We start from the raw sequence: 27,306 nt of genomic DNA, 5'->3' as shown, positions 1-27,306 counted from the left end.
TATAAAAATGAGTAAAACGCCTTATGTTAAGTAACAAATAACCAACAGCTATGTTTTTATATTAATCAAAGTAGAATCTTGAAAACAGAGATTGGTTTTGTCCTGCAAATCCTGCTAAGTAGTGGAAAAATCTTGTCGTTGTGATGATAAAGCAATGTTGATCCTTTCCCATTTTTGAGACTTCAATGTCTAGAGCTATACGCTTCATCATTTTTTAGTGAATACCAGGTTATCACAATATATCACCGAAAAAGAAGGTAACATTTATGCCAAGTTCAGATCAGAAAACATATGTTGACCAATAATGATGAAGAAGTGTTAGAGAAGAAAATTTATGATTTTGTCGAAAACTGGTTTTTTAAAAAATAGTTGAAATTCGTTCTAAAAAGTTTAGAATATGTTCTCTAATTTTTGTCTAAATTCTAAATATTTTAGATCATGTATTTTTATACATTGTAGATGTTCTACTCATTTTAAAATTGACATGTTCTAAAAGTTTCAGAAATTCTAATTTGATATGTTCTACAAAATTAAGACCATATATTTACACTTTACCCTATTGCTGTGAATTTTTTTGAATATGTATTCTAAGGATTATCTATGTTCCATGATTTGTTAAATATATTTGTAATTAGTTTTTTTTTTGCTTGAAAATGTTCCGAATTTCTTCTTTTTTTTTGCTTGAAAATGTTCAGATTAGTTTTTAATTATTTATTTTTTGATTGAAAGTGTTCCGAATTACATAAGAGGTATAATTTGTCGGAGAAATTAGGGAATGAGACAAGAAGTTGCTAGAATCCTCTGGCGTTTTCATCACTACTAGTCTCTCCTTGTCTTTTTTTTTCCTTGGATTCTCTCCATTCGCAGATGCATTACGCCATGAACAGTGATCCCGAGACGCAGATGATGGATGCCGACTCCACCGAAACGTTCATGCTCGACAAACCCAGCACCGCCAGAGATTTCCTCTCCGCCGCTCGTAGGCTCGTCGATCAAGGAGAACCATCTCAAGCTCTCCAAGCGGTATTTTCGATTTCTTCTAGGTTTCTTTTCCATCTCCGAAATTTTCCCTATTTTTGCATTTCAAACATTCTTCTTCCAATTGTTCTATATCTATACGGTTTTGCTTTGGTGCTCTTTTTGCTATCTTTGGACTTTAGAATTAGGGTTCGTTGGAATTTGTGGCTTAAGTCACAGAATCGAAATTAAATACTACTTAGAAGTTAAATTTATTTTCTCGCATAAGGATGAACAACTAGTTTTTGGAGGCTTGTGTATTGCTTGATGAATCACAAAGATAGATTTTGTTTCGTGATTCTATCCCTATGATCATTAGTTACCATTATAACGACAGATTTTATAGCTGTATCATAAGCTTGATCTGTTACATTCATTTCCTTCGTCTAGTTGCCAACAGATACAGCAGCATCAACTACATCCCTTGGTCAAATCTGTCTCTTCATTGGGGATGTGAATAAAGAAGTAGTTTACTGGTTTGAATCCTATCACATCGCCTTCATCCATTGCCTATATCATATTAAGCAGATATAACATCTTAGAAGAATGATCTCTTTCTTTATCATAAGATTGCAATTTTATTCTTTATCTTCTTTTAGACTTTTAGAATGATAAAAGTATCTTCCTTGTTGAATTGGGATTAGTTTTTGAGTGTTCGTCGCATTTGTGGAAATGTATGATGGCAAGATCGTTCACTTTATGTATATAGACTGCATTGAACTTTTTTCTTTATAAAACCCTTCTCTGAGTCAGTCTATCTTGTTCTGAACAGGTCGTGATGGCGATGAGAAACCAAGGAGGAGATGAGGCGGTTCTTCAGATACTGAACCGTACCCGTGAACTATACAAGCGTAGAATTCAAGAAACAGCTAGTATGGATCAGCTGGCTTCTATATTTGCAGAGTGTGCCATTACAGAAGCACAGCCTCTTGCGCTTGATGAGCCTACAACGTCAAAAGACTTATTTGGTACCAAACAAACAGTTACAGCAGATGCTCATGGCATATCTATTCTGGAAAAAAGTGGGAGGTCACAGATCATGCTCGATGCCTTTGCTGACGGAAGCAGTTTTATCTGTCTGCAATGCGGTGGTCTGGTGAGCATCCATAGGAGAGATGAACACTATGCGTACTGGTGTAGCAATATGTAATACAAGGATGCTATTTTGTTGGCCATTACATGAGAATCTGCGGCAAATTGCCTTCACTGTAATATTTTGTTGCTAAATGTTGTTGATCTTTGAATGGAATGGGAGATATACAACACTTCAAATTTGTCTTAACCTTTACTTGTAATGTGTCTTATGCTTATCAATTAACGCTTAAAGAAAAGACTTTGCATCTTTTTGCGCTTTGCCTCTGCTCTGGTTTCTTGTCTCAGTCTTAAGGTACTTGAACAAAAGTGGACACTAAACAAATATTTTATCATTTACAACAAACCAAAGAACAAATAAAACCTGTATTGTTCATACAAATATCTGCAACTTGAGGATGAGGTTTATTTCCTCATGAGCTCATTTAGTGATGTGTATAAGATGTCAATTCTATCAACATGAAAAGAACAATCTGACTCCTAAAAAGCCATCAGCTATCTGTTAGCTACAACAAGCAATCAGCAGCACCCGCCGCTCGTCCTGGTGGTTCTCCTTGATGCGGTAGACACGCCTAATAACGAAATTTCCAATATCACACAAAACCTTAAAGACTTTTCCTCCCAAATGAAACACGGCAGCAAGTCTAATCTCTGTCGTGCATGAACTGATCTACGTTAGAGAAACACAATGATATCCTCTCCGAATTGCTTAAATAATCTAGGAAGGATTGATAAATTACCTGCACCCACTTGTATGATCCTTTCCATAAAAGTCTCATACTCACAGGCAGAGAGAGCTTGAAAACTAAAAGATTCTCTCAGAAAACGGCAAGCAACTTGATTACATGATCTTATTAGGTAGAGCCTTAAGTCGGGGTTTTGACTTGAGGAGTGTTTCGTCACTTGTCCTAATCCACTCAGAGAGTCTCCATGGCTTTTGCCATTTCCATTTGAATTGAACAATCCACTGGTGATGACTTCTCTTCCACCTCCAAAGTCTCCCACCCTGTTTTCCTACGGCTGATAGTTTTCTCATCGATACTTGTCCCATCGGTACCATCTGCACACAACAAAAGTATATAGGACTCAAAATCCCTATAGAGTGAAACATGTATTTCCATAATCCTAAGCAAGTATAGTAAAAGAATTTAACCTTCTTGTTTGTATCAAGAAATGCAGCCGGTCCTCTCACTTTTCCGTTAGCAATCCCTGGCGTAAATTTGAGCTGTTTCTGTGCTGGCACGGTCATTGGAGAAGGTGTGCTCAAGTCTTCAGCTACATGTTTCACTGAACTCGGCGGCGTACCCTATAATACCAACATTTTATTTTTCATGCTGCTTTCACCAACCAAAACTTAAGTATACTGAAATATGGATAAAACATGGCATAGTCTTACTAATGAAGTTGCAATTGCTTGCTCCCTCAATTTTAATTCCTTTTCTGCTTCTTTCCTTCTCAACTCACTCTGCCTCAGAAGACCAACAATTTCTTTGAACTGATCTTTCATTTCTTTTATCTCTACATCCTTCTCCCATAATTGACACCTGCATTGGCATAAAAAAAGAAAAGGATGAAAATGTTGATTGGAAGTTTAACTTTAAAGGTGAAAACGGTTTTCTTCAATGCTGGAGGCACCTTGTTTCTGCAAGAGAGTTGAACATATACTGAAGCAAATTCTTTGCCTCTCCCATTGATCGTAGCTGGTTCCAGCGACCACGGTTTGTAAAAGCACGCTCCCGTTCTTCTGCCTCAGAAAGTTGTGATGCCATCGCTACTAAAGAATTAGAAGATATAACGAGCATGTTCTCAAGTGAAGATATACGGGCCATCCTTGCATTAGGTGACAACGATGAAGCCCTGAAACAAAAACTTGTAGATAAGGACCAAGGAAAACTTAGAAAGCGGTGAGAATTCATGAAGAAGTACCTAGCAAAGCCATTCTTTCCTCTTGGAGGACTTAATCCTTTCACTGCAAACTCATCTACTTGTCTTAAAACAGCCAACTCTTCCGCCAGTGCAGCTCGTCTGAAATTATCATTATATGCATAATCAGTAACCACAAAGAAGTTAATGGTTGTTGTGACGTTAAAATTATCGGAGAGGTTAAATGCATTCGGGACATACACGTGGCTTTGTTTCTCATACTCATGACGTACTTCATGCACATTTACCATGACTTCCAACTCATGATCAAGCCAACGCTGCAATGACTTCTCATTTGTCTAAAAGAGTAGGTATTGAATTAGATTTCTTAGGAACCACAATGATACAAACTACACAAGATAAAGAAAAATGGGACTGTGTTCAATCAATACCTGACCATTTGTTCCAAAGCCATTTGTACCAGCTGCATCAATAGTGTTTTAACTTAGAATCTCAAAAGCTTAAAAAATAAAAGTCCTATTCCTTGAAATACGGGATAACTCTTGCAGGGCACAAGATATTCAGCTACAAACTACTTTACGTGCAATTTCCAGTAGACTATGAAAATGAATCACAACAATCAGCTAAATACTCAGTGACATGATTCCATTAAAGTATTGTTATTCATACCTGAGTGTTCACGAGGAGATGATTTTCGAGCTTCTAACAACTCTTTCAACCTTTTGGTAGCCATTGCAGCCTCTTCTGTCTTCCTCTGAAGAACCTGAGAGTGAAAATTTTCTTTAGTTTCACAACTGAATCTTTTATTTTTTTGAACTTTCTTTCAGAGACAATGGAAAATACTCAAGGTTGAAGCTAACAAAATTCTATGTTACCAATCTTGTGCTTACCATTTTCTGGCGCTGATTTAAAGCTTGCAGCTTATGCCTTTCATACTCGCTCTTTCTCCCTTCTTTCCGTAACTGTGTTGTAGTAAAAGGTAAAGTTAGAATCTAAGAGGCTTTGGGAATTTTGAAAGAAAATATCAACGAAAGACTTAAGTAGGAAGAAAAAGGTAATGTGTACCTGCAAAAGTTCCTTCTCTCGGGAGGCTTTCCACTGTCGAAACTGTTCTGCTTCTTGTTTCATTCTGTGCTGCAGTTGAACCTAGAAAGGCAAGGAAGAGAATCAAACTAATGCACTTTCAAAGAGAGGATATGACATGAGTTTATATGCAAATGACATGGTCTAGATGCATTTTTTAGAGTAAAACAAAAAGATCATATTTATACCTTTTGTGCCTTGATGGATTGGATTTCATCTTGTAACCTCCGAGCCGCGTCATCACTCTTTTGTTTCTGTTTCAGTAGCTGAACTTGGCTCTCTTGCTTTTTCTTAAGGTCTAGAATCTGTGCTTCAAGCGCTTTTAAGTTCTGAGCATGAACATCTTGCAACTTCTGTGCTTGACCATCAGAAGCAAGGTTCTCAATTTCAGCCAACAAACGGTTTCTTTCTTCCTGAAGAAAAAAAAAAGAAAACAGTTCAACAACTCATAATATGTTTTGTTATAATGAAACCTAAGCACCAATGCAAAAGATATTCCACCTGAACTGATCTCTTTTCATCCTCCACCTCTGCAATTTTCTTTCCAAAATGCTGCTTTAACGCAGCCGGATCATAGCCGTCAAACAGCTTCATTTCAGACTGTTTTCATGCATTGATTATGCAGTTATAATCAAGAATAAATAATCTCTGTAAGCCATAACGGAACTCCGAGGCATTTCTATATATAATTAACAAATAAAACACACCTCTTTTTCCTCTAGACGGCGGTTCAGTTCATACAACTCTTTGTCCATACTATTTTGCAAGAGCTTATGCTCCCATTCCTTTGCTTCTTCATCAATTTCCCTTGAATCACCTACAAATAATGAAAACTCTTGTGTTTAATAACATTACTGTCTTTTACCCTTTAACTAGTTATCTTTCTTATACCTGTTGTGGCTTCAACCATGGGGTAATTAGAGGACTCTATACTGTGCAAGCTCCTTTTCAGCCCATCGGGTCTGACAGAACCAACAATATCATCCTGCAACCAAATAACTCGACATTTCATAACAGTTACAAGGATCTAGCAAAAATAGAGAAAAAGGTATCAGTTAGAATTTTACAGCTCTTATGTCTTTAAAGTCTTTTTCAGAATGCTCTACACCAGGACATCTGCTACGGTACTCATGAAGTTCGCGGCAAAGTTCTTCATTAGCAGTTTCAAGCCAAACAATCCTTTCTTTAAGAGCCTGCACAATCACACCAAATCTTAATCTTTATACTCCTGAAAAAACTGCTGGGAAGACTGGCCATACCTGTACTTCTGCACATGAGGATCCTCCGGTCCGTAAGGAGAGTTCTGCCTGCAAGTATTCTACCTGTTGACGCATTTTTAGCATCTCACTAGACACAGGATCTCTATTAACCTGTTTTTGAAGAATCAAACAAAAAAAAGAGATAATTAGAGTAATTTTATTTCAGTGAATAATTAGTTTCTTTGATTGACACATCCGAATAGCTTACAACAGGTTTATTTCGGATGTTTCGAGCACGGTTTGCATATTTCAAAGTGTTAAGTGTCTCCTCCGCGTTAATATCTGCAGGACTAATGCAAGCTGGAACCCGCATAGCAAGCATAGAGAAATTAAACGAACATTAACCAAACTGGACAGGGATTAAAGCAGAACTTCCTCAGAAAAAGTAAAAAAAGAAAACTGCAGGTTACCTATCATCACAGTTCTGCTGTTACCACCAAGGGAATCCTAAGAAATTAACATGCAAAGCTTATGAGAATGGAGCAAACATTGAACAGAGTAATATCAAGAAGATTTGAAAACAAATATACCTGCAAAAGCCGTGTAAGTTTACTGTCTCTGTAGGGAACATGGGCACCATCTTTACGCTTTTTCTCATCACCGAGCGCACTGATAACATTACCAAGCGCAAGGAGGCCTTTGTTGATGTGAACTCCTGATGAAAAGAATCAACTTCCATTACAGCACCAAGATCAAAAACGCTTAAAACTAGTCTAAAACCAAATTCAACAGAAGAACGCCAACCTTCCTTAAATCTCAAACCGTCTGAACCAGTTCTTTTGGCTCGTTCTGAACCAGCAAGATCTACTAAGTGCAACTTGGCACACAAATATTCTTCTTTCAAGCTCCCATTGTAAGCACCGTTTTCAGGAGAATCCGTATTAATTTTGCGCATTTGCTCCACGGTGATAGTGAAAATGGCATGTGAACGACTGCATATACCCAAAGAAGAAAGACAAAACTTTTATAAGTGTTTAAAGTTATTGACTGCAACGTTCTACTTGAGGTTTTAGATTGTTACATAAAAACAATAATAACACAAATATCACAAGTCACCTGGACTGATTGTTCATGTTAGTACTACCAGTAGCCCTGCTAACCGAACCTTGGTCAAGGCAAGCAGCCATCTCTTTCAACGTACTAACACTTACTTCTGTGGATCCAGCTAGTGTGATAACACCGTTGGATGTTTCTCGAATCTGTATCGGTGGCTTCCCAGGGACATGTGCTACCTTACCAACATGTCCAGTGTTATTAGTGTCTGATTTATTAACAGTACAAGGATCCAGCAAATCTTGAACCTCTTCTTTATGAATCTAACCAAATAAAATCATTAATGGTCAGTCGTGTTACGAATGAATCAACGCGCGGTCAGAAGAAAGAAAGGTGTTTAAAAAGAACCTCAATAAAAGAAACATGAATCTGAAACTCAATCTGCTGCTTCAAAGTCTCTATCTTGGTGAAAAGAGCGTTCATAACTTGAGGGATGATACCAGTCTGGCTGCTGTCTCCGCAGCCAGTACCCATTGTATATGTTTTACCGGAACCCGTTTGTCCATAAGCAAGAACGGTAGCATTGTAGCCTTGAAATAAACCATCAACAAGAGGGGCAGCACATTCTTCATACATTTCAGTAGATGGAGAACCAGAGCTCCCATATACATGATCAAATGTAAAAGAATGTGATCCAATTTGTACCTGCAGCATTATTTCACAAAAATCCAATTTTCAAAGAAATATTTGATTATGATTACAATAAAAATTTCTAACTAACAATTTAACAAGCATGGGCCAAAACTTATATATATTCCAAAACCCCAATTCCAATTCACATATTGAGTAAAAAGGTCAGTGATCAGAATTTTTTTTGGTAAGGAGGTCAGTGATCAGAATTAGCAACAAAAACAATTGATTAGTGAGCTAATTAATAAAGGAAAAGATATTAATGATGCAATAATACTAAAAACAGAAGTACTTGGTCAAACATGCATAAAGTAAACACTGATAAAAAGTCACTGATTCTAAAAACGTCGCGAGATCTAGATCTCAGGGAGAGACAATTCCGCTTAAAAAAAAAAAAAAGCTAATCAGTTGAAATATATTTCACCTAAAAAAGATTATTCTTCTACAAGTTCAGATTAATCAGACAGAACAAAAGAAGAGAGCTTTAACATTTAACGAAACTGGAAGAAGAAGAAGAAAAAACAACTGTACCTGTGGTTTACCGGTAACGACAGTGACACAATCTTGACAACCTTGAATCCTTTCGTCGCCGATGAGTGGTCTGATGTGAACAGCAACCTTAACGGAACAATCATCCGGTGGCGGCGTAGATTCCATTGGAAGAAGAAGAAGAAGTAATCTAGAATCGAAGAAGAGAGAAAGAGAGAGAGAGAGACAGTGAAGTTGCAGGCAGACAGACAAATGTGGTTTGATGATGTGTTTGGACAGAGAGAGAGACTTGGAAAAAAGGAAAGGGTAGAAATGGAATTTTGTAAAAGAAAAAAAAAACTTTATCGAGGAGAGAGCTTAACCGCAACGACAATAACACTCTGTTTTAACTTCCCTTAGGCTACACTCTTTAGTCCTTACTATCTCTTTCTTTTCTTATAAAACGGACCGACGTGACTTTCCTTTCACTCTTCCCGGTTCTAACCTCTCCTCTCTCTTTCTATCTTTCAAGTGTGACTTCTGACAAAAAGTGGTGGAGGAGAATATTTAAGCAAAGAGAGAAAATTAGGTCAAATTCTTTACTTTATTGCATGTGCCGTTGTAATGTACACATATACCAAATGATTGTAAAATTTATTACATAAAAGAGTTTTAGGAGATCGTATTCAATCTTATATTTTAAATGATTTGAGTTATTTTGAATTTTTATACAATTTTCAAGAATTTGGATAAATTTTAAGAAGTTGTTATGATTTATTGTAAAATTTTCTAAAATTCTATCTAAACTCATGAAATTTCAAATTCTGTATTTTTAACTAAGGAAATCCACTAAAATTCACTTAAGTCTCTTATAGTCATTAAAAATTTAATTCTTAAAATGTTTTTAATGATTTTTAAATAGATTTTAGAATCTAATCTAATGAGATTTTCAAAAATCCATAATTGAATAACATAAAATTTGTTATTTAAATACAAATCACCTAAAATGTTTGATTGAATACATTCCTTTTAGAGTTTATTTAGCAATTATGTGTTCACCTAAATTACAACTGTAAGTTTTAAGTTTAATTCGTTTTCCTTATATTTGCAACTAACAATACCTTTGTGGAGTTATGTCTCACAAGCTATGACCAACGGATTGGTTTAAAGGTTTACATCTAAACTACAATTGTTTATAGTGTCAGTTTGGTATTTAAATATGATTAGGTAAGAAAACAGACACCGCCAAAAAAATGGGTTGTTGACGTAATTATGAAGCAAAGACGGCTATGATATATATTATTTTCTTATTTTTATATATGTATATTTATATTTATATTCAGATGAAAAAACTAAATAATTACTGCAGTGAAAAACTAAAAGAGAAATTAAAGAAATGTTAGATATGAAAGTGAACAAACAGTGAATGCAAATTGTGGCTACGATCGTTGACAAAAAGTGTCATTCTTTTTTTCTGAAAGCTTAATGCACAGTTGCACAGAATTAGAAAAGAAAAAAAAAAGAGAAAAAAAACACGGACGACTTTTGGAGAAAGGTCCACAAGGAGAGACAATGCGAGCTGGCGGAGGAATCGTGGTCACGTGGCTTTAGCGATGGGTCCCAATTTATCGGCTTTTATGGGAAGGAACTCCCTACTCTTAGGCTAATGTTCGGATCCAAGAAAATAACAGAAACTAATCAAAAAAGCAAAACCAAATCCGAATCCAAACCAGTAATATACACGGACGGATTCTAAGTCCAACTCTAACAATATCTTATATCTCTCATGGTTCTCTAAAGGTATGAGGTCCTTAAAGAAAATCTCAAAAATAAAGAAAAAATGAGATTTTTTGTTAATAGTGGGATTTAAAGGATAAATCTTATTAAAAAAAAAAAAAAAATCTTCGCGAATAGTGAACATGTTAAGTTTTTGATTATCCGAAGAATTTGGTTGTGAAAATTTGTTCCAATTTGGAGATGTGATCACTGATCTACGAGAGATTGATTTCTATGATTTGATATACTAGGGAGTAGTGGTTATAATTCTAGGTTTGTGGCAGGGATTGGTTTTTCAGCTGGTATGGATTTAGAGAAATGATAATCAGAGGAGAAGGAGGAGAGTCGATAAACACGACGAATCGTTACTCCGAGGAACTGGATTCATTAACAGAAGCCATCGACGGTTTCTTGGCCTTGCAAGATGCTCTTGAAAAAGGTAGATATTCTGATTATTATTTTTGTTGCGGATTGTATCCAAAGTTGCATTATTTTTTCAGATGTTACATACTTATTTCTTGTTATAAGCCTGCATTATCATGTTGGAATCAACTAATAACATCATATGAACAATGATTATGATGTTTAATGTGACTCTTTATAAAATTCCATTTGCAGAGGTTCAGTAATTCCAAGAGGTCGGGAATGAACCAATGCCACAACATCATGAACAAGTCAGCGACGCAAGTTCACCTCACCACGAGATTGTAACCCTGTTAACCAATGTTGAACAACTGGAGAACATGCTAGAAGAAACAAGGTCTATGCTTGAGGTGAAAGACAAATTTAAGAAACCCATACAATTTTATATGGAATCATTTCGTAGAATATCTAAATGTTAAGAAAATGTTGGGGTTTTTTTTTTTGCTAAACTTGTAAATATCATTAAAAATGAAGTGGAAGTATTACAAAAGCAATACCTAATCTAGAGTAACCTTGGCAAAAAGAAATAAAAACAAGGTTACAATATTTGAAAAATATGATAGAAATTATCTGATCCAAAGAAGCATGAGTGGTCTCCAACGCTTCCGAGAGCGTCTTCCCGTGATGGTGTTGCGGATTTCTCGATCAATCATCTTAAAGAGAGCAGAAGGATGGATCCTGTGATCATTATGTAACACATTGTTTCTTTGACGCCAAATGTGGTACACAACAGCTTGAGCAGCAACTTTACGGAGCAAAGACGGAGCTTGGTTGGTGGAAAGTCTAGTCCAAGAGAGAAGCTCATCCCAAGTACATATGAGGCGATGAGAGGGAGTTAACCTCGCGAATATCAGAGACCAAATTTGAGATGAGTAGTCGCACACCAGCAGAAGGTGGTCACGGGTTTCAGGCAATGAGGAACAGAGACAACAATCGGCAGAAGAAATGACTCCCCAAGAAGCCAATCTTTGTCGGGTTGGGAGTCTGTTTAACGTGGTTACCCACATATTGAAGGCGTGTTTTGGGACAGCTCCTTTGAACCAGACAGAGCTAGCCCATCGTTTTTCACTCTCCCTAGGTCGAAGGACCTCCCAAGTTTTAGAAGAAGAGAAACCTCTACAATCAGCATCCTCAAGTCAAAAGGCTTGGCAAGGTAAGAGTAGTTAAATGCGTGTGAAGCAGTAAAGCATTTTCAGATCTTGGCGAAGGGAGCAGCCAACCTGATCTGCAACATGCTTCATTGACCTTTGCAGAAATAGGGATGCGAAGAGATCTAGGACCGTCAAGACCCAAAAATTTGATTAAGGGACCGAAAGGAGTCCAGTTATCATACCAGAAAGAGGCCTTATGTCCGTTGCGAACGTGAGTCAATAAGAATTTTTCTCCCAAAGGCCGCAGACGGAGAAGCGCCCTCCATGTCCAAGAGTCCCTGGTATTCTCCTCTAATTCCCAAAAAGACTTGTTTTTGATGTGCTGGGACTTATGCCAAGAGGCCCAAAGACTCCCATTATTAGCAAATAACAGCCACATAAAACGGAGGCATAAAGTTCTATTCCACATAGAAAATCTGCGCAGTCCAACACCTCCTTCTTTTTTTGATAAGCACACACCCGACCAGGCAATCTTAACACCTTTACCTACATCAATGTTGCCAGACCACAAAAATCTCGAGCACATCGATTCAATTCTTTTAATACATCCCAATGGCAGCAAGAAGGTAGACATCCAGAAATTAACCAAACCCGTGATGACTTAAGCAATTAATTGGACCCGACCGGCGAAAGAAAGGCTCTTTACTGCCCAAGACCTGAATCTCTTAATCAACTTCTCCATGAGCGGCTCGTATTCCAAAATCTTGAGTTTCCTACACATAAGAGGCAGCCCTAGGTACCTGATAGGAAGAGAGCTTGTAGGAAAACCGTAACGAGAGATGGCCAAAGCTTCAGATTGATCAGTGGCGGCCAAATAAAGGTGCGTCTTATCTTTGTTCACTGTAAGCCCTGACCAAGAAGCAAAGTCATCAAGAGCTTCTGAAATACCATGAAGGGAAGAACTTCCACCATCAAAAAAAACCATGACGTCGTCAGCAAACATTAAATGTGATATTTGAAGCTCAGAGGTTTTAGGATGATAGTGAACAAAACCAGCATCAAATGTGGACTTCAGAAGGCAGGAGAAAACCTCCATTGCGAGAACAAAAAGATAAGGAGATAAAGGGTCACCTTGTCTCAAACCCTTACTGCTTTTAAAGAAACCCCCAGAAGCTCCATTAACAGATATAGAGAACGTAGGAGTAGAGATGCATTGGTGAATCCAGTTTATGAATTTTTCAGGAACTAGAAGAGCGCGAAGGGCAGAGATGATAAAGTCCCATCTTACACTGTCAAACGCTTTCCTAAGATCAACCTTAAGCATACCACGAGGCTCTATGCTTCTCCAATTATACCCATGCACAATTTCAGTTGCAAGCAGAACGTTTTCAGCAAGAAGACGACCTGGCAAAAAAGCAGACTGAGAAGGAGAGATGACTTGATACAATAAGATTTTAAGTCTCGATGTCAATAGCCTTGCAATAACTTTGTACAAGATATTAAGACATGATATAGGCCCGAAGTCAGTCATACGAGAAGCATTAGGGATTTTTGGAATAAGGACCAGTGAAGTTGCATTCCATTGTTTCAGTAGTTGACCTGATCTGAAGAATTCCTGAACAGCATCAATAACTTCAGGACCCACAATAGACCAAGCACCTTTGAAAAATTCGGAAGAGTAGCCATCAGGCCCGCAGGTTTTATTCCTTGGCAAAGAGAAGAAAGCCTCTTGAATTTCCAAATCTGAGAATGAGGCATCCAAATCTCTAATCTGGTCCGGAGAGCAGCGATAAGAAAGTAATAAGTTCATATCACTCTGCTCCAAAGACTGCTCACCTTGGTTATCATTAAGTAAAGACTCAAAGAAGTCACAACAATGTCTTTAATGGCTTGTTGGGACTCAATTCTTTCCCCACTATCATCAAACAGAAAGTGAATAGTGTTAAGAGATTTCTCATGTCAGCCATTTTATGAAAGTAAGCAGAGTTACTATCACCCTCCAAGAGCCAAGTTATTCTCGATTTTTGACAAAAGAAACTTTCCTCAGCGCGAACCAGAATGAGCCATTTCCTAGTGGCTTCCAACTCAAGAGAAGCGTGAAGAACTGAGGGGGAATTTAGAGTATTCCTCTGGCAGAGAAGCACAATCTCGTGAGCTTCAAGAACTCTCTTCTCTAAATCTGAGTAATTATCCCTACTGAACGTTTTAATGTGCGGCTTTAGGAGTTTCAACTTCTTGGAAACCCGGAACATTGCAGAACCAGTAACACTGAGAGAAAACCAATACTCAGCAATTAAAGGGATTAAACCAGGGTTCTGCAAAAGAAGATTGAAGAATCTGAAAGGTCTTCTATCCTTCTGGCCCAAACCATCCATAACAACACCACAAGCAGCGTGGTCCGAGAAATCTGGCTCTCCAAACAAAGCATAAGCTGAAGGAAAAAGAGAAAGCCAATTGTCATTGACTAAGATCCTGTCAATCTTTTTCGCCACAGGTCTAGAATCACTTTTGTTCCACCAAGTGAAAGTGCTTCCTTTGTAGAGTAGATCCTGCAGCTCAGAGTCAAGTAAACAATTTCTGAAATCACGGATTCTTCTATCAACTTTCTGACTAGCTTCATTTGAATGATCCCAAGTATTTAAGATTTGGTTGAAGTCCCCAAGAACAATCCAAGGCAATCCAATAACAGTAGACGAAATAGCAAGCTGTGCCATTTCTTCCCAGAGATCTTTTCTAAGACCTTCATCATTTGATGCATAAACAATAGAAACAACCATCCAGGCCGTAGAGCCAGGGAGCAAGACTTCACAAGTAATCATTTGAAGTGATATCGCAATAACAACCACCTGCACACTCGGATCCCAAACAACCCAAATTTTTCCCAAAACAGAGAATTGATAATTCTCAGCAAAAGACCAGCCCGGCAAAAGATCGTTGATGAACTTCTTCTCCTTTGGCTGTTTAACATGAGTCTCTATAATACCGCCAAAAAGTGGTTTATTTACTTGGAACCAATTTTTAAAACCGCGTCGGTGAGAAAAAATATTAAAACCGCGGACATTCCAACAAAAGAGCTTAGTACACATACTTAAGCTGGGGTTTTGAGGCTCTTGCCTCGAATGCTTCTACGTTGTCTCTTTGACAACACCTTTATAAAAACCTCTTCTTCCGGATCAGATGAAACGACATCAGAAGAATCTTCATCCACTTCTGAATTAGAATCAGACCGCTGACCCGAAACCTTATTACCAGAATTTGAAATGTTACCATCCAGATTGATAATACTAGGTTCACCTACCTGAAGCTTTCCAAGACCAAGATTCAGCCCAGAAGACTGAGCCAAAAGTGACCCTGAAGTACTCACGTCCTTTGTAGACGGCTGAGATGAACCATTATTCTTAACAGCCCAAATCTTGCCAGAGACCTCTTTACCTTTAGTGGAAGCAGAGGTATCTTGAACAAGGACTGGAGCAGCATCTTGCTTCGGAACAGAGGCCTTTTTCGGCGATCTAGACCGTCTTCTGCTAGAACTTCTTTTCTTTTTCGGGCCATTAGTTTTCTGCTTTGGACATTGAAGCGAAGAGTGAGAAGAGGAAAGACACTCTTGGCAAGTAATAGGGGCTGTTTTGCAGTGCCTCAAGCTATGCCCAATTGCTTTGCAGAACCCACAAACAGGCGGCATCCATGGACTTGAAACTAAGATCCTCTGCACCGCACCCGAATCGAATTGGACATTCACCGCTTCAGGAAGCGGCTTACGAGGGTCAATGAGAGTGAAAACTCTGGCCACTTCAAGATTAGTTTTATTAGCAGTAGCCGGGTGCAAGAATTTAGGATCCCCTACAAGACCCGCTATGCGCTGAAGCCCTTCTTCATGAAAAACTTGAAGCGGAACATTTCTTAGTTCAAGCCAGATCGGAGCTGACGTCAATTCTGGTTTTGCAGGTACAACTCCTGGATCCCATTTTGCAACGAACATAGTTTGGCCATCTATCTGCCAAAGGCGCTGATTCAAAACTCGACTTCGAGTTGAGGAGTTTGGAATGCGAAAGAGAAACGCATTTCCTGCCATCTTTGACACAACAATATCTCTAAAATTCTTGCTCCAAATACCATTCACAATATTGTGGATTGTGCCCTGAGCTGGGGGATCAGAATAGAACTGACCCAGAACAAAGCAATCCCACGCTTTTTTGTTTCGCTCAATGATATAGTTTGGAATATTGATGCAGGCTTCACCAGAATCAAGCGTGAAAGTTGTACCTTGTTTCTGTAACGGTTTGGAGGATCCTTTTACGAGATTAACCCATAAGTCAGATCCATCCTTAGTTTCAGTCTTTCTGGTCTCTGTGTTCGGCAAAGACGCAACATTCACAGGAATGGAATGATTGATTTTAATCGGTTCATCATCTTTCTGGTTTGCCTCGTCAATGGTCGCGACTGGCTCAGTTGGAATTACAACTTTCACAGTGGCGTCAACATCTTCCGGCGAAACAATAATAAGCTCTGAGTCGACAACAGTGGTATCAACAATCAGATCTGAGTCAGCAACCAAGACTATAGAGGGGACAGTCAATTGGTTGTCGATGGCGTTCATCGAATAAGGAGATGGCAGGACAATGCCTGAATTCTCAACTAAATTTGGCGAAGTACTTAGCTTGGTCGAAAGATCCGAAGCCATGGGAATAGTAGATCTAGAGACAGAACGAAGAGCCAGCTTTGAATTCGACTTCTTCCCTTTTGAAATTGAGGACGGAGACTTCTTCACAGATTTCTTCTTCGCCATGGAGAGAGAGAGATATGAAGATGACTCCGGGACAGGCAAGCAACGCCGCAGCAAACGCTGCCGCTGCAGAACAGAAAAAGTAGGCACTTTGAATCGGAGAGAAACGGAGGAGGTGAGAGTTCTCACCGACGGCGTGAGGCCAACCGGAGGTGGAGATAATGATACGAATTATCGCCTAAAAAGCGCCCTCAGATCTGCTCATGAGCAAAAGATCGTTGATGAACTTTGCTTGTTTTTGAAAAATGTTGGTTTTGTGATTGAGTGTTTCTGTATAGTGCTATCAAAATGTTTGATGATTTTGGTATTATTTTGAGTTATATAGTAAGAGATAAATCGTTTGTACTAAACACGTTATGTTTGATCGTTTATAATAATTTCGGCATATATTAAACTTGTTAAAGTGTATGTTTAATCTCTGTAATTTATGTTTCTTTTGGTGAAATTATCTTTCCCTTGCGCGGGTAAAAAACTCATAGCTGTATTAAATAAAACAAACTCTAGTTGTATTAAATAAAGCGACTAGGTGACGTGTCGAGGCCTGCGCGACTGCGTTTGCCACGTCTCCGCCGCCTCCTCCGATTCTTTTACCCTAACTAAATTTGCCGATGTTGTCACTCATCACCGAAGAATGGCCGCCGAAACTAGCATCAGGAAGCTCCCATCTCTCTCCGGCCTCCGTCACCGACGTAATCCACTGGAAGATAATCCCTACTTCCACCCCTCCAATGGCTTCTACATCACTCCTTCTGACGTCATCCTCGCCCAGGTCGCCTACGACCACTCCGCCCACTCCCAATCACGCGTGGCCTACCACAGGGCTGGGCCTCGCCGTGAGATCATGTACGAGCCATCAGCTGTCAAGGCGGCGATCGTTACGTGCGGTGGGCTGTGCCCTGGCATGAACACAGTCATAAGAGAACTCGTGGTGGGTCTTTGGGAGCTGTACGGTGTGAGAGAGATATATGGGATACCAGCTGGTTACAGAGGCTTTTATTCCATGAAAGCCGTCAAGTTAGATCCCAAGGCGGTTCATGATTGGCACAAGAAGGGTGGCACTGTCCTCGCCACTTCTCGAGGTGGCTTCCATCTCCAAAAGATCGTCGATGCCATTCATCTCAACGGTTATAACCAGGTCTCTTCCCTGATTCATTTTTACTTGTTCTGTAACATTATCATAGGGAAGTTCAAAGTTGATGTTTCCTCTTTTGCCCTCGTCAGGTGTATATAATAGGAGGAGACGGCACAATGCGTGGGGCTGTTGAGATCTTCAAGGAAATCAGCCTCAGGAAACTGGAGGTGGGAATCACGGTTATTCCCAAAACCGTAGACAACGATGTCGGCATCATTGATAGATCATTTGGCTTTCAAACGGCTGTAGAGATGGCTCAGGAGGCTATATCTGCTGCTCACGTGGAGGCCGAGAGTGCAGTCAATGGCATTGGACTTGTGAAGCTTATGGGCAGAAGTACTGGTCACATTGCTCTACATGCCACTCTTAGCAGCCGTGATGTGGACTGTTGTTTGATCCCTGAGATGGACTTCTACCTTGAAGGCAAAGGTGGGCTCTTTGAGTTTTTGGAGAAGAGACTAAAAGAACGTGGGCATGCTGTTCTTGTTGTGGCTGAAGGGGCAGGTCAAGAGATGATCCCAAGAAATGAATCACAGAAACAAGAGAGGGATGAATCTGGCAACGCAGTTTTCTTGGATGTGGGAGTCTGGTTTAAGTCCGTGCTCAAGGCCTGGTGGGAGCGAGAGCATCCAGACGAGCTCTTCACTGTCAAGTATATCGATCCGACTTACATGATAAGAGCTGTACCTGCAAATGCTACGGATAACTTGTATTGTACACTCTTGGCCCACTCGGCTATCCATGGAGTCATGGCTGGTTACACAGGGTTCGTCCCTGGCCCGATCAATGGGAACTATGCTTATATCCCCTTAGAGGAGGTGGCACAGACTAAGAACCAAGTAAACACGCGTGACCACAAGTGGGCCTGGGTGCGCTCAGTCACAAACCAGCCTGATTTTGAAACGAACGTTAAGGGTTAATCACCCTGAGAACGAGCGTGAGGCGAAAATCTTGTAAGCAAGTAATAATCTTATTATGTATACAATGAAACTATCAAGGCAATCTTATGTCCTTATCTAAATAACAGTAATTGTCAACAAGGGAACAATGCTTGATTTCTAGGAAAAAAAAGGTTGAAACAAAGTATGTGATCCTTGAACCTATTTATCCTAATAAGCACATTACTACATATTATCCCATGGCTCATGCTTGTTGCTGAACCGTTTTCTTAAGCACATAAGAGAGAGTGGTTGAGCAGGAGCTTGAGCTCTGCATTGTATTAATACAGATCGTGCCACTGGGTTTACATTAACCATCTACAATCATCATCAATTCTTTTTAGAAAGAAAAATAAAAGAACCAGAAATCTGGCGAGTGCAAACAAGAAACTGAATCTCTGTGGCCTAAGACGTATAGTCCCCACTACCTGTCTCTACTTATATGATGCTTATGTTCTGACCCTGTTCCTTTCCACACTATCTTCTTAGGATCTGTACTGGATCTGGTTTTCTCTTCTCCTCTTTTGCATCCCTCTTCAAGCACGTTCTTAGCTTTCCCTGTAGAAGCTGGACCTAGGTGAAGCTTGTGCATCATGCTATGTTCATCAGTGGGTGTCTCTTTACCTCTTGTGAAGAGTTCTTGGCTCTCTGATCGACTTGATGCTCCCTTGGAACCGCTCTCTTGGTCGAAGAAGAGTGCTTGGACGACCGTTCTTAATGGCATCCTCTCATTTTTCACAGCGTGTGCACGTACTTGTGCAGACAATTTCTGGCAGTCAAGACTTCTGCATAGTCGTTTTTTCTCTTCTTTGCTTATCTCGGGATGCACCTGCCATGTTACAAATGTTTTATCAGTTTCAAGTACTGTATGCAAAATGTATGATTTCTGAAAGTAGGTTGGTGAGACTCTCAACCATAGCTAGTTGCCCTTGAGCAGGCCAGAGCATCTGATACCTTGAGAAATATGTTGATCGCTTTGTAAAGTCTGTCATGGCTCTGGCGTGCAATGTCGGGCACTGCCTCAGAAAGAGACACAAATTTGGAAACTGGCATATGGACATCTTGTGCGACTGCCTGAAGATAGGAGTCAATAAGCTTTGCCACCTTCCTGATTGAATGCAGCAATTGAGTGTTGTTACTAGAAAGATGCGCAGAAGACTGTCTTCTCCAGAGCATTAAAAAACTCTCAAGAACTGTAGCAACCAAGTCGGTATCGTAGCGATGGAGATGAGAGGATGAGTGTGAAGGCAACAAGAGGTCTTCAAGAGTTGCCTCCTCGAGTTGCAGACTAGATTTTCTAATCAACTCAGTCTTTGTTGTGAGAGATGCTCTCACATAACTCGCTATGCTAACAAGTCTCAGCAGAAAACCCTCAGAAACCGACCCTTTATCTGCAGGAATCATATTCACAACTGTGTTAACAAGACGCCGATGCCTTTCCAGTGCTGCTTCGTTTTCTTTAACTGAGAAACCTGAATGGCTGTTTGATTTGAAGTATGGTAACCAACGGCAAGTGTAGACATGCAAAGCTTCACCAATGAGCTGAGGTGGCAACGTGAAGGTTGACCTGGCTGCTGTGATGACACAGCGGAATAAGTCCAAGTCGAGGTCTGATATGTCTTCCGTCCACCAGTCTCTTGGAACAGAGTGATGCTGTCTCTTCGCGTAGCCTGGTCTGGTGTATGTATGAGACCAGGAGACCTCTGAAGTTGGAGTGAGGATCTTCTCCACAATTGAATCTATACACTTTCTGACGATTCCAAGATTTTCACACCATTCTGGCAATTTGGTAGTGGACTGCAAAGTGACAATGGAGTCCTTCCAGCCTTGGAGAATGCAGGAGTGGAAAAAAGCTTCAAGCTTTGGTAACAGATTTCCCTTGTCAACGGAATCAGACATCCGAAGAAACTTGGAGGCACAGAGAGCATTCACAAGGTTATGAGCACTGAGGTTGATTGTGATATCATAGCAGAACTTAGCACACAACTCAAAAGCATCGGCTCCACCAGGTATGTCATTCAGCTCTATGGTAACAGTATCAGACTCCTCTAAATCAGTGCAAAGCCTTCGCAACAGCCCACATTTTGGAACAAGACAAGACTGCAGACAAAGATGGAAACCACTATTAACATACATATATGTGTGTGCTGCTATGATAAGAGAGTCAATCGAGATATATACCCTGTGGAGATGATAAGTGGTGTTGTTGATTCTAATAACAAGATCGTTAGGTGTGTCTGTTATCAAAATCCTGCAGTGTAAAAATTTTGTCAGAGAAATGGAATTTGGGAAATTTAGAGGCAAAGAGATCAAGGAACAACCTTGAAGCCTCTTGAGTGTAGAAAGTGTCAGGCTTTGTTCCGATTTTCATGAACTTCATCCTAGACTTCTCTGCGTTCAAGAGGAATATATATATACATATGATGAGAAAGTGATCAAATCTTTAGGTAAAAGTGGGAAAGACACAGGAAGATAATTACATATTGATGAAGCTGAAATTTTATTATATGTATTCCTAAATGATACAAACTCACATGTAGTCTGTTTATGATACAATTCTGAAAACCAAAAGAGAGAGAAAAAAAAACGAAAAAGATAAAGCAAAAGGATGATTGATTTTACCATGAAAACTGGTGTGCTCAAAGGTTGATATGAGGGAGGAAGAAGAAGAAGAAGAAGAAGGAGAAGAGAGAGAGATGTGAAAGTGGTAATGATCAAATTGACATAAAGTGTTAGTGAAATTAAATCCCAAGAGAGAGAGAGAGTTGAATGGCAACAAGGGTCCCGGCCTCGTCACTTGTTGCTCCCCGCATGGACTCAAGTCTCCAAATGGTGTCTGATATGTATTTCCTTCATACTTGTTTGGTTTGAAAATCAAAGCCAGAAAAGTTGGCTCACTAACATATTTGTCATAGGTGCCAAGGTAGTGTTTAAGAGAGTTACGCAGCATAGCTAGTAGCTATAAGTTGGAGTCAGTAACTCCTCTATGGTCTCGTTGGGAGATAAGGTGAAAATTAAGAGAAGAGAAAAGATGAATGGAGGTAGATTGTGTGGTATTAAAGGGTTGAGGTCGTAAAGTATATCATGAAAGTATCCACAACCAAAATAAATAAAAAGCCAGACACAAGTGTCCTTCATGCATTCCATCTTTTGCATAAGGAAAACAACTTCTCACCAAACAGAAAGAAAGTGAGAAACAAAAGTGGGTCTTCCACCTTTCCCTACTATAATTTATTACAAGCGAGTTTACTCTTATGATAAATACAATGGACCACACTAGGAAGAGTAGGAGTTGGATATAGGCTTAACTCAAAAGAGAGTTTTAATTTGGTTGCAGCACATTCAGCTTCTCTCTTCTTTATACTAACTGTCACAAAGCAAATCCCAAAGCAAAGATGCATTGATCCCCAAATCATATCTTAAAGCATCAGAGGCAGATTACCATTTTTACAAGTGTTTTACTTGTTGTCCATTTCCCCCCATGGAATCTCTGTTTTTGTGGGGGAGAGGGAAGTCAACCCACATCATTAGTGTGCTGTTTTAATAATGCAAAAAGGCAAAAGTGAAAAAGAATGAGAGGAGAGGTATTTGAGTACAAATGTCCTCTTCTGATGGAATTGGTCTGCCTTGAGGAGAGAATCTGTAAGTCAGTAGTGGTCTAATCAAATGCACTCCATTTGCATTGGCCCTACTCTCTACTCTCCACACTATTTGTAATGACTATCTATGTAATGCATCTCCTGTTAAGACCCACAACTAGAATGACCACTGACCAGGCTCAAGCTCATATCAAATTTCAGGGTTCTTACTTATAACACAAGACAATGGGCCTGGGCTTAGAGCTGCTCTCTTTTCTTGCTGCAGCCATTGGATAGACAAAGAGGAAACAACATACCAATGCCTTTGGAATGGAATGTAGGCATTAGAGAAGAAGAAGAGTTACTTAAAGGAATCTCAGTGTTCAAAATCAGTTAGTCACCAAACAGATCGTCGTTATCATCTTCTTCACCAACCCCTCCACATTCAGTTTCAGCTGCTGGTTGACTCACAGAAGCCCATGACGTACCAACAGCCTTGGCAAGTGAGTCACCACCGTAAAGGTCATCGTAAATCCCTGTTTTTGGACCCCGTTTCAACATATTCATAGCTTCCTGGAGTCGATCTGTTACACCTCCTCTTGTTCCTCCTGTAAAGGCTTTCTCTTCCTTCACTTTGCCTTTGGGTATGAGTGTCACTCGCACCAGTGATTCATATTTCCCAACGAGGCTTCCTTCTTTGACATTTATAGGACCAGGCTCTGTTTCCACGTCTGCTCCATCAGACATGCCAACAATCTCAGCCAGCTCTCCTCCTAGTTGATCCCTGAAGCTCACTCTCACTTTCTTCATCCTCTTAGCCACTCCCGCTTCTGATCCGGTCTTCTCTTTCCTTTTCCCTAACATACCACCAGATTCTCCATTGCTTAAACCATATCGATTCAGCAAGGTATTGTAAGCAACAACAGCTTCCTCATCAGAAGCATCAGGAGGTGGAGGAAGCTTAATCTCAGCTGGAGGTGGAGGGCGAGAAAAGAGAGCCTCACTGTTCTTTCTCAGAAGGTAGATTCTTGTGGAGGCAGCAAATCGTAAGGATTGACCCACTTCAAGCTCTACAGGAGTATCTTTAGTCAACCTCTCATTTGCAACAAACGTACCATGAGCTGATCCCAAGTCAATCACAAAGATGCTACAAAAAATAAAAAAGACTCATGTCAACAGTGGCCAAAGCTGTGATGAGAGAATTGAGTAGCGATGACAAACCTGCCATTCTTGTGAGGAACAACTGCGGCATGCTGGCGGGAAACAGACTGATGATCAAGGACAAAATCACAAGTCTGATGTTGTCTCCCGAAGATATGCCTTCGTCTATCTAGATGAATCCGATCAAGGATCTGGCCGTCTTTCACAACTTCCAGAGAGTAGACACCGGCACGAGGCTCAATCGCCCAATCAGGGGGATGCCAGTTTGATTGACCAGCTCCAATCTGAGTTTTTTGCCCCGACAATGCCTCCGGAGACAGATGTTGTTGTACCACCGGAGGAGGATTTGCTGATACAGAGAAGGGTTCCGAAGTTTGGGACTTCTTAAACCTGTCAAGACCAGATCTTCCATACATTCTCGAATCTAAATCTAAAAAGCAGCAATCTTTCTTTCTTTACCAGTCGACGTATTCACATGATCCCCTTCAAGTAACCAGACTCAGTCTAGGGTTTCTCCTTTCTTCAATTCTGTCCAAAGATCGAACATCTACTGAGAACATAAATTTGCAGCTTCAGTCCCTATACTTTATGTATTCTTCTAAACGTACCCCTATGTTTTTTTTTATGGATCAGTGAATTTCATATCCTAACAAATCAACTAGGTCAAGATAGTAAGGCTTTTCACGGAAATGCTTTGAGAATCCTGTGGATGTGATTACGAAGTAGAATCCCATCGTTGATGGCAACCATACCAACCTGTAACATTGTGTTAGAGTACTACTCAAGTGGACTGCAGCGTGAGAAAATTATGAAAAACTTACCTGTGGAACTCTGAACCAGCAAGGTTGAACACGGCGGGTGACAGAGTTAAACTGAATATACAATAAACTACACAAGTCAAAACGTATTGTCAGAGTCATTCGAAATCACATTCACGTAATTCCGATTCGAATCTCTTTTCGTCTTCACTGGGCTAATATTCATGCTACTCTGGTTCGATAATCGGCTTGACTATTTATGTTGTATTGCTCTTTGGCAAATTTGATTAAAGTCTAAAGTCTCCTATAGACCTATGTCAATTGTCACTTGCTTTACATAAACAGCGACAAAAAGGAATACGAAAAGTAGTTGTTTCATTGTTTCGTTGTCATTCCTCTTGTTGATATATATGTTGCAATAATAACATCGGTCGTGCCTATTGGAACTCCTTTTACCGTGACATATACAATTTCATGTAATGATCATCTCGTCAGATTATAAACGTATAATATTGCCCTCACAACAGACTCTAATTCTAAGGATTGATGTTGCATTCTCTGAGATAAACGTGCTCATAGTCTACATGCTTTGACCAGAAGCCTCTGTATCTTGGAATCCCAATCTCTAGCCATGGTTTGAGGTTGCCATTATAGTGTATCACGGCTGCCCTCTCAATATCCCTTTGGTTCACACTCGGGTTGTATCCAAGCCCTAGTATGTGCCATTTCCGGTCTAGCGGATATGTTCGTCTCCAAAATGTGATTAGACCAGGCGGCAACGTCCCTAGCTTCCACAATTCTCGGTCTTGATTCTGCAGTTTAAAATCGTTCGTGTATATGATTAGCAAACATTCTTGAAATCAAAACAGATGCGACCTAGCATATATATATTTTCTGCATACCAGATCCTGCCATCGATGATAAACTTCTGTGATGTTTTGCCTCTTCCATTCATCCAGATCAAAGACATTCATACCATACGCCCAACCACAAGCTCGAGGGTCAAAGTTCTTGGAAATGAGTGGATTTGAGAAGTTCAGATAACGGTCAAAGCGATGAAAGCTTTCCCCACACGTCTCTACAGCACCGTTAACATTACCTTTCAGATCAACTGACCAAAGACCAGAAAGGTCCTTCTGCACAACTATATCATCATCCAAGAAGAGCACTTTGCTGAGCTTGGGAAAGATCTCAGGCAAGTAAAAACGAAGATGATTAAGGATCGATAAGTATTTTGGATTCCGGAACTTCAAGTTGGTGTCTGAATTTGTATGGTGGGCTCTGAAGTAATAATCTATCATCGATCTAGAACTAAGCTGTTTGAGAACGGGACTGTAGCTTGAATTCAGCCATGTAAATTCTTCAACATTCTGAACCTGGATGGTGGCTTTGCCAGGTGGATTGTCCAGGAACCACATCCTCATTGCCGCATAATTGAGTCTGTCTGTGACGATGTGGAAGACATGCTTTAAGGGATGCTGCCAATAAACCATTAAGACCGTAAGTTTAACAGAAAGAAACACAGTTACATGTTCAAACAAAAGAAGAAAGTTAATTCTTACCTTTGCATTGGTTATGGTAGAGTTAACAACAACTGACGTAGCCAAAACATTATCAGAGAAAAGGGCATAGTGATACAGCTGAGTATCTTCTAGTTTCTCCTGATTTGGAAATTGTTGTTCAGATGAATTTAAAGCATAATAGTCTGTAGTGAGGCGCAGAGGAAGGCAGTGAAGTCCTTTAGGAATGGTCTTAGCAGTCAATTGAGTCAAAAACATGGTTTGCTTCTTATGGACCCGTAGCTGCTCATCTGCGGAGTGGAGCATAGCACGTAGCTTCTTGACCACTGTAGAACAGTCATCTTGGATCTGCTTGCCTTTGGCCAGTGTTTGCTCCATTGCTTTTAGCTTTTCTATAGCACTGGGGTTCAAAAAAATGGCAGAGAAATATCAGTTAAAGAGGAAGAAACATATATTTCAAGAGGTGAGAAACACTTACGTCTTTGGCAGATCCGAATCCTTGGAGGCATCTGCAAGTGCCCGTTGAACTTCTTTAATACGGAGTCGAAGCTCTCTCACAAAATGAGCATTGGCCTTTGCAGATGGAAGGGAAAGATAAACCTTTGCCCTAATAAGCTGATCTTTAAGATGCCTCACTTGAGCATCAGGCATCAACACGTTTCCAGTATCTTTCTTAGCTCCAAAAGCATTAGGCTCTGGTTGCTCATCAACTTTTTCAGAGGTTTGTTGGGTCAATTGAACATGCATATTTTCCTACAAGGATCCAAATATATACTATTACCAAGCATCAAATTCAAATCTGGAGCCAATCAACTTAGGGAATATCCAATCTGATTCTCCGGAAAACACGTACCCTATTAATATGCGAGTCTGAGGCTGCATCATGAGTGACTTGTTTGATGGAAATGTCAGTATGTGAGTGAGTATCATCGTCGGTGGCGGAAAGAACTCGAGCAGACAATTGGTCTGAGAATGTTAAAAAAAATAATCAAGTCAAGTAAGGAAGACATCACAGAGAGAGGCGAGTGAGAGAATTGAAGTTACCTAGCCGCCGTGAATTCTTATCGGAATAGACAGCACCGACGAGTCCTCCTCTGAGCACAGCGGGAGATTCCTAAAGATGAATGTGAAGAAGAAAGTGAAGAAACGAGCTAAGATCTGAGTGAGGCGAATCAATAAGTAACTGGAAAAAGAAAAGGTACCCGAGGAAGAAGATTCAAACGATTCTCATCGGAATTGAAAGTCTGAAAAGGAAACACACAATGTGACGCAATGGAAGGGAAGATCAAAAGAGAGAGAGAGATAGAGGGAAGAAGATACGGACCAAGGCGGTTACGTCCTCGAGGAAATCGCGTTTAGCTACAGAACGAAACAAAGAAGATGATAAGAAGCAAATTTCAAATCGGAGAATTGAGAAAGAGAGAGAGAACTACTGACAAAAGGGGGTCTTGAAGGAGGCAGCGGGATCGGTGTAGAGAAGGATATGAGCAACGACGGTGAGGAGCATGAAGAAAAGAACAAGATTGCGAAGCTTCACCATCATCGTCGTCGTCAGATCAAGAGAGAGACCGAGCCATTAAATCTCCCATCTTTCTTTTTCTTGTTTCTAGTGTGTGAGTGAAAAACCAATTGCTGCTAGCTGGATGATGATGGTGGTCGT

The 27,306-nt window shown here is 40.0% G+C and overlaps 6 protein-coding genes, 1 non-coding gene and 2 pseudogenes across 14 annotated transcripts; 3 read left to right on the top strand and 6 right to left on the bottom strand.

The window, feature by feature from the left end:
- The first annotated feature begins 486 nt into the window (after positions 1-486).
- Positions 487-2,359, top strand: AT5G47830 (uncharacterized protein). Of its 2 annotated transcripts, none has more exons than NM_124157.3 (2): positions 487-1,023; positions 1,790-2,359. In NM_124157.3, the coding sequence occupies exons 1-2, from the start codon at positions 868-870 to the stop codon at positions 2,165-2,167; spliced, it is 534 nt and encodes a 177-aa protein (NP_199594.3). In that variant the 5' UTR covers positions 487-867; the 3' UTR covers positions 2,168-2,359. The 2 variants fall into 2 exon arrangements, with proteins under 2 accessions (NP_199594.3, NP_974902.1); NM_203173.2 differs by having other exon boundaries at positions 487-1,043.
- A 5-nt stretch (positions 2,360-2,364) lies between these two features.
- FRA1 (P-loop containing nucleoside triphosphate hydrolases superfamily protein) lies at positions 2,365-9,047 on the bottom strand. Of its 2 annotated transcripts, NM_124156.5 has the most exons (24): positions 8,550-9,026; positions 7,737-8,033; positions 7,392-7,651; positions 7,080-7,267; positions 6,866-6,990; positions 6,746-6,782; positions 6,544-6,635; positions 6,336-6,446; positions 6,144-6,269; positions 5,968-6,061; positions 5,784-5,893; positions 5,578-5,676; positions 5,265-5,489; positions 5,059-5,139; positions 4,884-4,955; positions 4,663-4,756; positions 4,425-4,456; positions 4,234-4,331; positions 4,036-4,134; positions 3,745-3,966; positions 3,506-3,653; positions 3,263-3,415; positions 2,850-3,169; positions 2,365-2,760 (listed from the first exon to the last, which is right to left on the bottom strand). In NM_124156.5, exons 1-23 carry the CDS (start codon positions 8,673-8,675, stop codon positions 2,951-2,953), a joined length of 3,108 nt encoding a protein of 1,035 aa, NP_199593.2. In that variant the 5' UTR covers positions 8,676-9,026; the 3' UTR covers positions 2,365-2,760; positions 2,850-2,950. The 2 variants fall into 2 exon arrangements, with proteins under 2 accessions (NP_199593.2, NP_851151.1); NM_180820.2 differs by having other exon boundaries at positions 2,392-3,169; positions 8,550-9,047.
- A 1,453-nt stretch (positions 9,048-10,500) lies between these two features.
- AT5G47818 lies at positions 10,501-11,043 on the top strand (annotated as a pseudogene). The gene is made up of 2 exons: positions 10,501-10,701; positions 10,881-11,043.
- A 208-nt stretch (positions 11,044-11,251) lies between these two features.
- On the bottom strand, positions 11,252-16,562 carry AT5G47815 (annotated as a pseudogene; the record flags this gene model as incomplete). The annotated part of the gene is made up of 1 exon: positions 11,252-16,562.
- Positions 16,563-17,054: 492 nt separating this feature from the next.
- On the top strand, positions 17,055-18,888 carry PFK2 (phosphofructokinase 2). Its single transcript, NM_124155.3, has 2 exons — positions 17,055-17,694; positions 17,781-18,888. The coding sequence occupies exons 1-2, from the start codon at positions 17,191-17,193 to the stop codon at positions 18,609-18,611; spliced, it is 1,335 nt and encodes a 444-aa protein (NP_199592.1). The 5' UTR covers positions 17,055-17,190; the 3' UTR covers positions 18,612-18,888.
- Positions 18,732-21,648, bottom strand: AT5G47800 (Phototropic-responsive NPH3 family protein). Of its 4 annotated transcripts, none has more exons than NM_124154.5 (5): positions 21,252-21,538; positions 20,951-21,020; positions 20,811-20,880; positions 19,584-20,729; positions 18,732-19,458 (listed from the first exon to the last, which is right to left on the bottom strand). In NM_124154.5, the coding sequence occupies exons 2-5, from the start codon at positions 21,007-21,009 to the stop codon at positions 19,054-19,056; spliced, it is 1,680 nt and encodes a 559-aa protein (NP_199591.1). In that variant the 5' UTR covers positions 21,010-21,020; positions 21,252-21,538; the 3' UTR covers positions 18,732-19,053. The 4 variants fall into 4 exon arrangements, with proteins under 4 accessions (NP_199591.1, NP_001330161.1, NP_001330162.1 ...); NM_001344747.1 differs by having other exon boundaries at positions 18,880-19,458; positions 21,252-21,648; NM_001344746.1 differs by having other exon boundaries at positions 18,880-19,458; positions 21,110-21,504.
- A 36-nt stretch (positions 21,649-21,684) lies between these two features.
- On the bottom strand, positions 21,685-23,888 carry AT5G47790 (SMAD/FHA domain-containing protein). Its single transcript, NM_124153.6, has 2 exons — positions 23,429-23,888; positions 21,685-23,354 (listed from the first exon to the last, which is right to left on the bottom strand). Exons 1-2 carry the CDS (start codon positions 23,782-23,784, stop codon positions 22,601-22,603), a joined length of 1,110 nt encoding a protein of 369 aa, NP_199590.1. The 5' UTR covers positions 23,785-23,888; the 3' UTR covers positions 21,685-22,600.
- Positions 23,889-24,014: 126 nt separating this feature from the next.
- On the bottom strand, positions 24,015-24,220 carry AT5G00600. The gene is made up of 2 exons (NR_144194.1): positions 24,190-24,220; positions 24,015-24,124 (listed from the first exon to the last, which is right to left on the bottom strand). It is a non-coding gene; the product is annotated as an uncharacterized misc_RNA (transcript).
- On the bottom strand, positions 24,204-27,306 carry GAUT4 (galacturonosyltransferase 4). Its single transcript, NM_124152.3, has 9 exons — positions 27,084-27,306; positions 26,971-27,005; positions 26,849-26,890; positions 26,691-26,760; positions 26,500-26,612; positions 26,125-26,399; positions 25,689-26,046; positions 25,029-25,604; positions 24,204-24,938 (listed from the first exon to the last, which is right to left on the bottom strand). Exons 1-9 carry the CDS (start codon positions 27,187-27,189, stop codon positions 24,663-24,665), a joined length of 1,851 nt encoding a protein of 616 aa, NP_568688.1. The 5' UTR covers positions 27,190-27,306; the 3' UTR covers positions 24,204-24,662.

The sequence above is a fragment of the Arabidopsis thaliana genome, chromosome 5 (assembly GCF_000001735.4).
Source record: "Arabidopsis thaliana chromosome 5, partial sequence".
Taxonomy (NCBI): Eukaryota; Viridiplantae; Streptophyta; class Magnoliopsida; order Brassicales; family Brassicaceae; genus Arabidopsis; species Arabidopsis thaliana.
The sequence above is the reverse complement of the archived record's forward strand: the minus strand, read 5'-3'. Positions and strand labels throughout refer to the sequence as shown.

Bases quoted from the DNA above. Each gene is read 5' to 3' on its own strand.
- AT5G47830 (NM_124157.3), top strand. From the start codon at position 868: ATGCATTACGCCATGAACAGTGATCCCGAGACGCAGATGATGGATGCC. The intron at 1,024-1,789 runs GTATTTTCGATT...TGTTCTGAACAG, and splicing joins CATCTCAAGCTCTCCAAGCG to GTCGTGATGGCGATGAGAAA.
- FRA1 (NM_180820.2), bottom strand. From the start codon at position 8,675: ATGGAATCTACGCCGCCACCGGATGATTGTTCCGTTAAGGTTGCTGTT. The intron at 6,636-6,745 runs GTAACCTGCAGT...TGCGGGTTCCAG, and splicing joins CAGCAGAACTGTGATGATAG to CTTGCATTAGTCCTGCAGAT. The intron at 6,062-6,143 runs GTAAAATTCTAA...ATTTGGTTGCAG, and splicing joins ACTTTAAAGACATAAGAGCT to GATGATATTGTTGGTTCTGT.
- PFK2 (NM_124155.3), top strand. From the start codon at position 17,191: ATGGCCGCCGAAACTAGCATCAGGAAGCTCCCATCTCTCTCCGGCCTC. The intron at 17,695-17,780 runs GTCTCTTCCCTG...TGCCCTCGTCAG, and splicing joins ATCTCAACGGTTATAACCAG to GTGTATATAATAGGAGGAGA.
- AT5G47800 (NM_001344747.1), bottom strand. From the start codon at position 21,579: ATGCTGCGTAACTCTCTTAAACACTACCTTGGCACCTATGACAAATAT. The intron at 21,021-21,251 runs GTAAAATCAATC...TCTTGAACGCAG, and splicing joins TGAGCACACCAGTTTTCATG to AGAAGTCTAGGATGAAGTTC. The intron at 19,459-19,583 runs GTATCAGATGCT...GTAACATGGCAG, and splicing joins CGATCAACATATTTCTCAAG to GTGCATCCCGAGATAAGCAA.
- AT5G47790 (NM_124153.6), bottom strand. From the start codon at position 23,784: ATGTATGGAAGATCTGGTCTTGACAGGTTTAAGAAGTCCCAAACTTCG. The intron at 23,355-23,428 runs GTTTGTCATCGC...TATTTTTTGTAG, and splicing joins GTTCCTCACAAGAATGGCAG to CATCTTTGTGATTGACTTGG.
- GAUT4 (NM_124152.3), bottom strand. From the start codon at position 27,189: ATGATGGTGAAGCTTCGCAATCTTGTTCTTTTCTTCATGCTCCTCACC. The intron at 27,006-27,083 runs GTCAGTAGTTCT...TTCGTTCTGTAG, and splicing joins CTCCTTCAAGACCCCCTTTT to CTAAACGCGATTTCCTCGAG. The intron at 26,891-26,970 runs GTCCGTATCTTC...TTTCCTTTTCAG, and splicing joins TCGAGGACGTAACCGCCTTG to ACTTTCAATTCCGATGAGAA.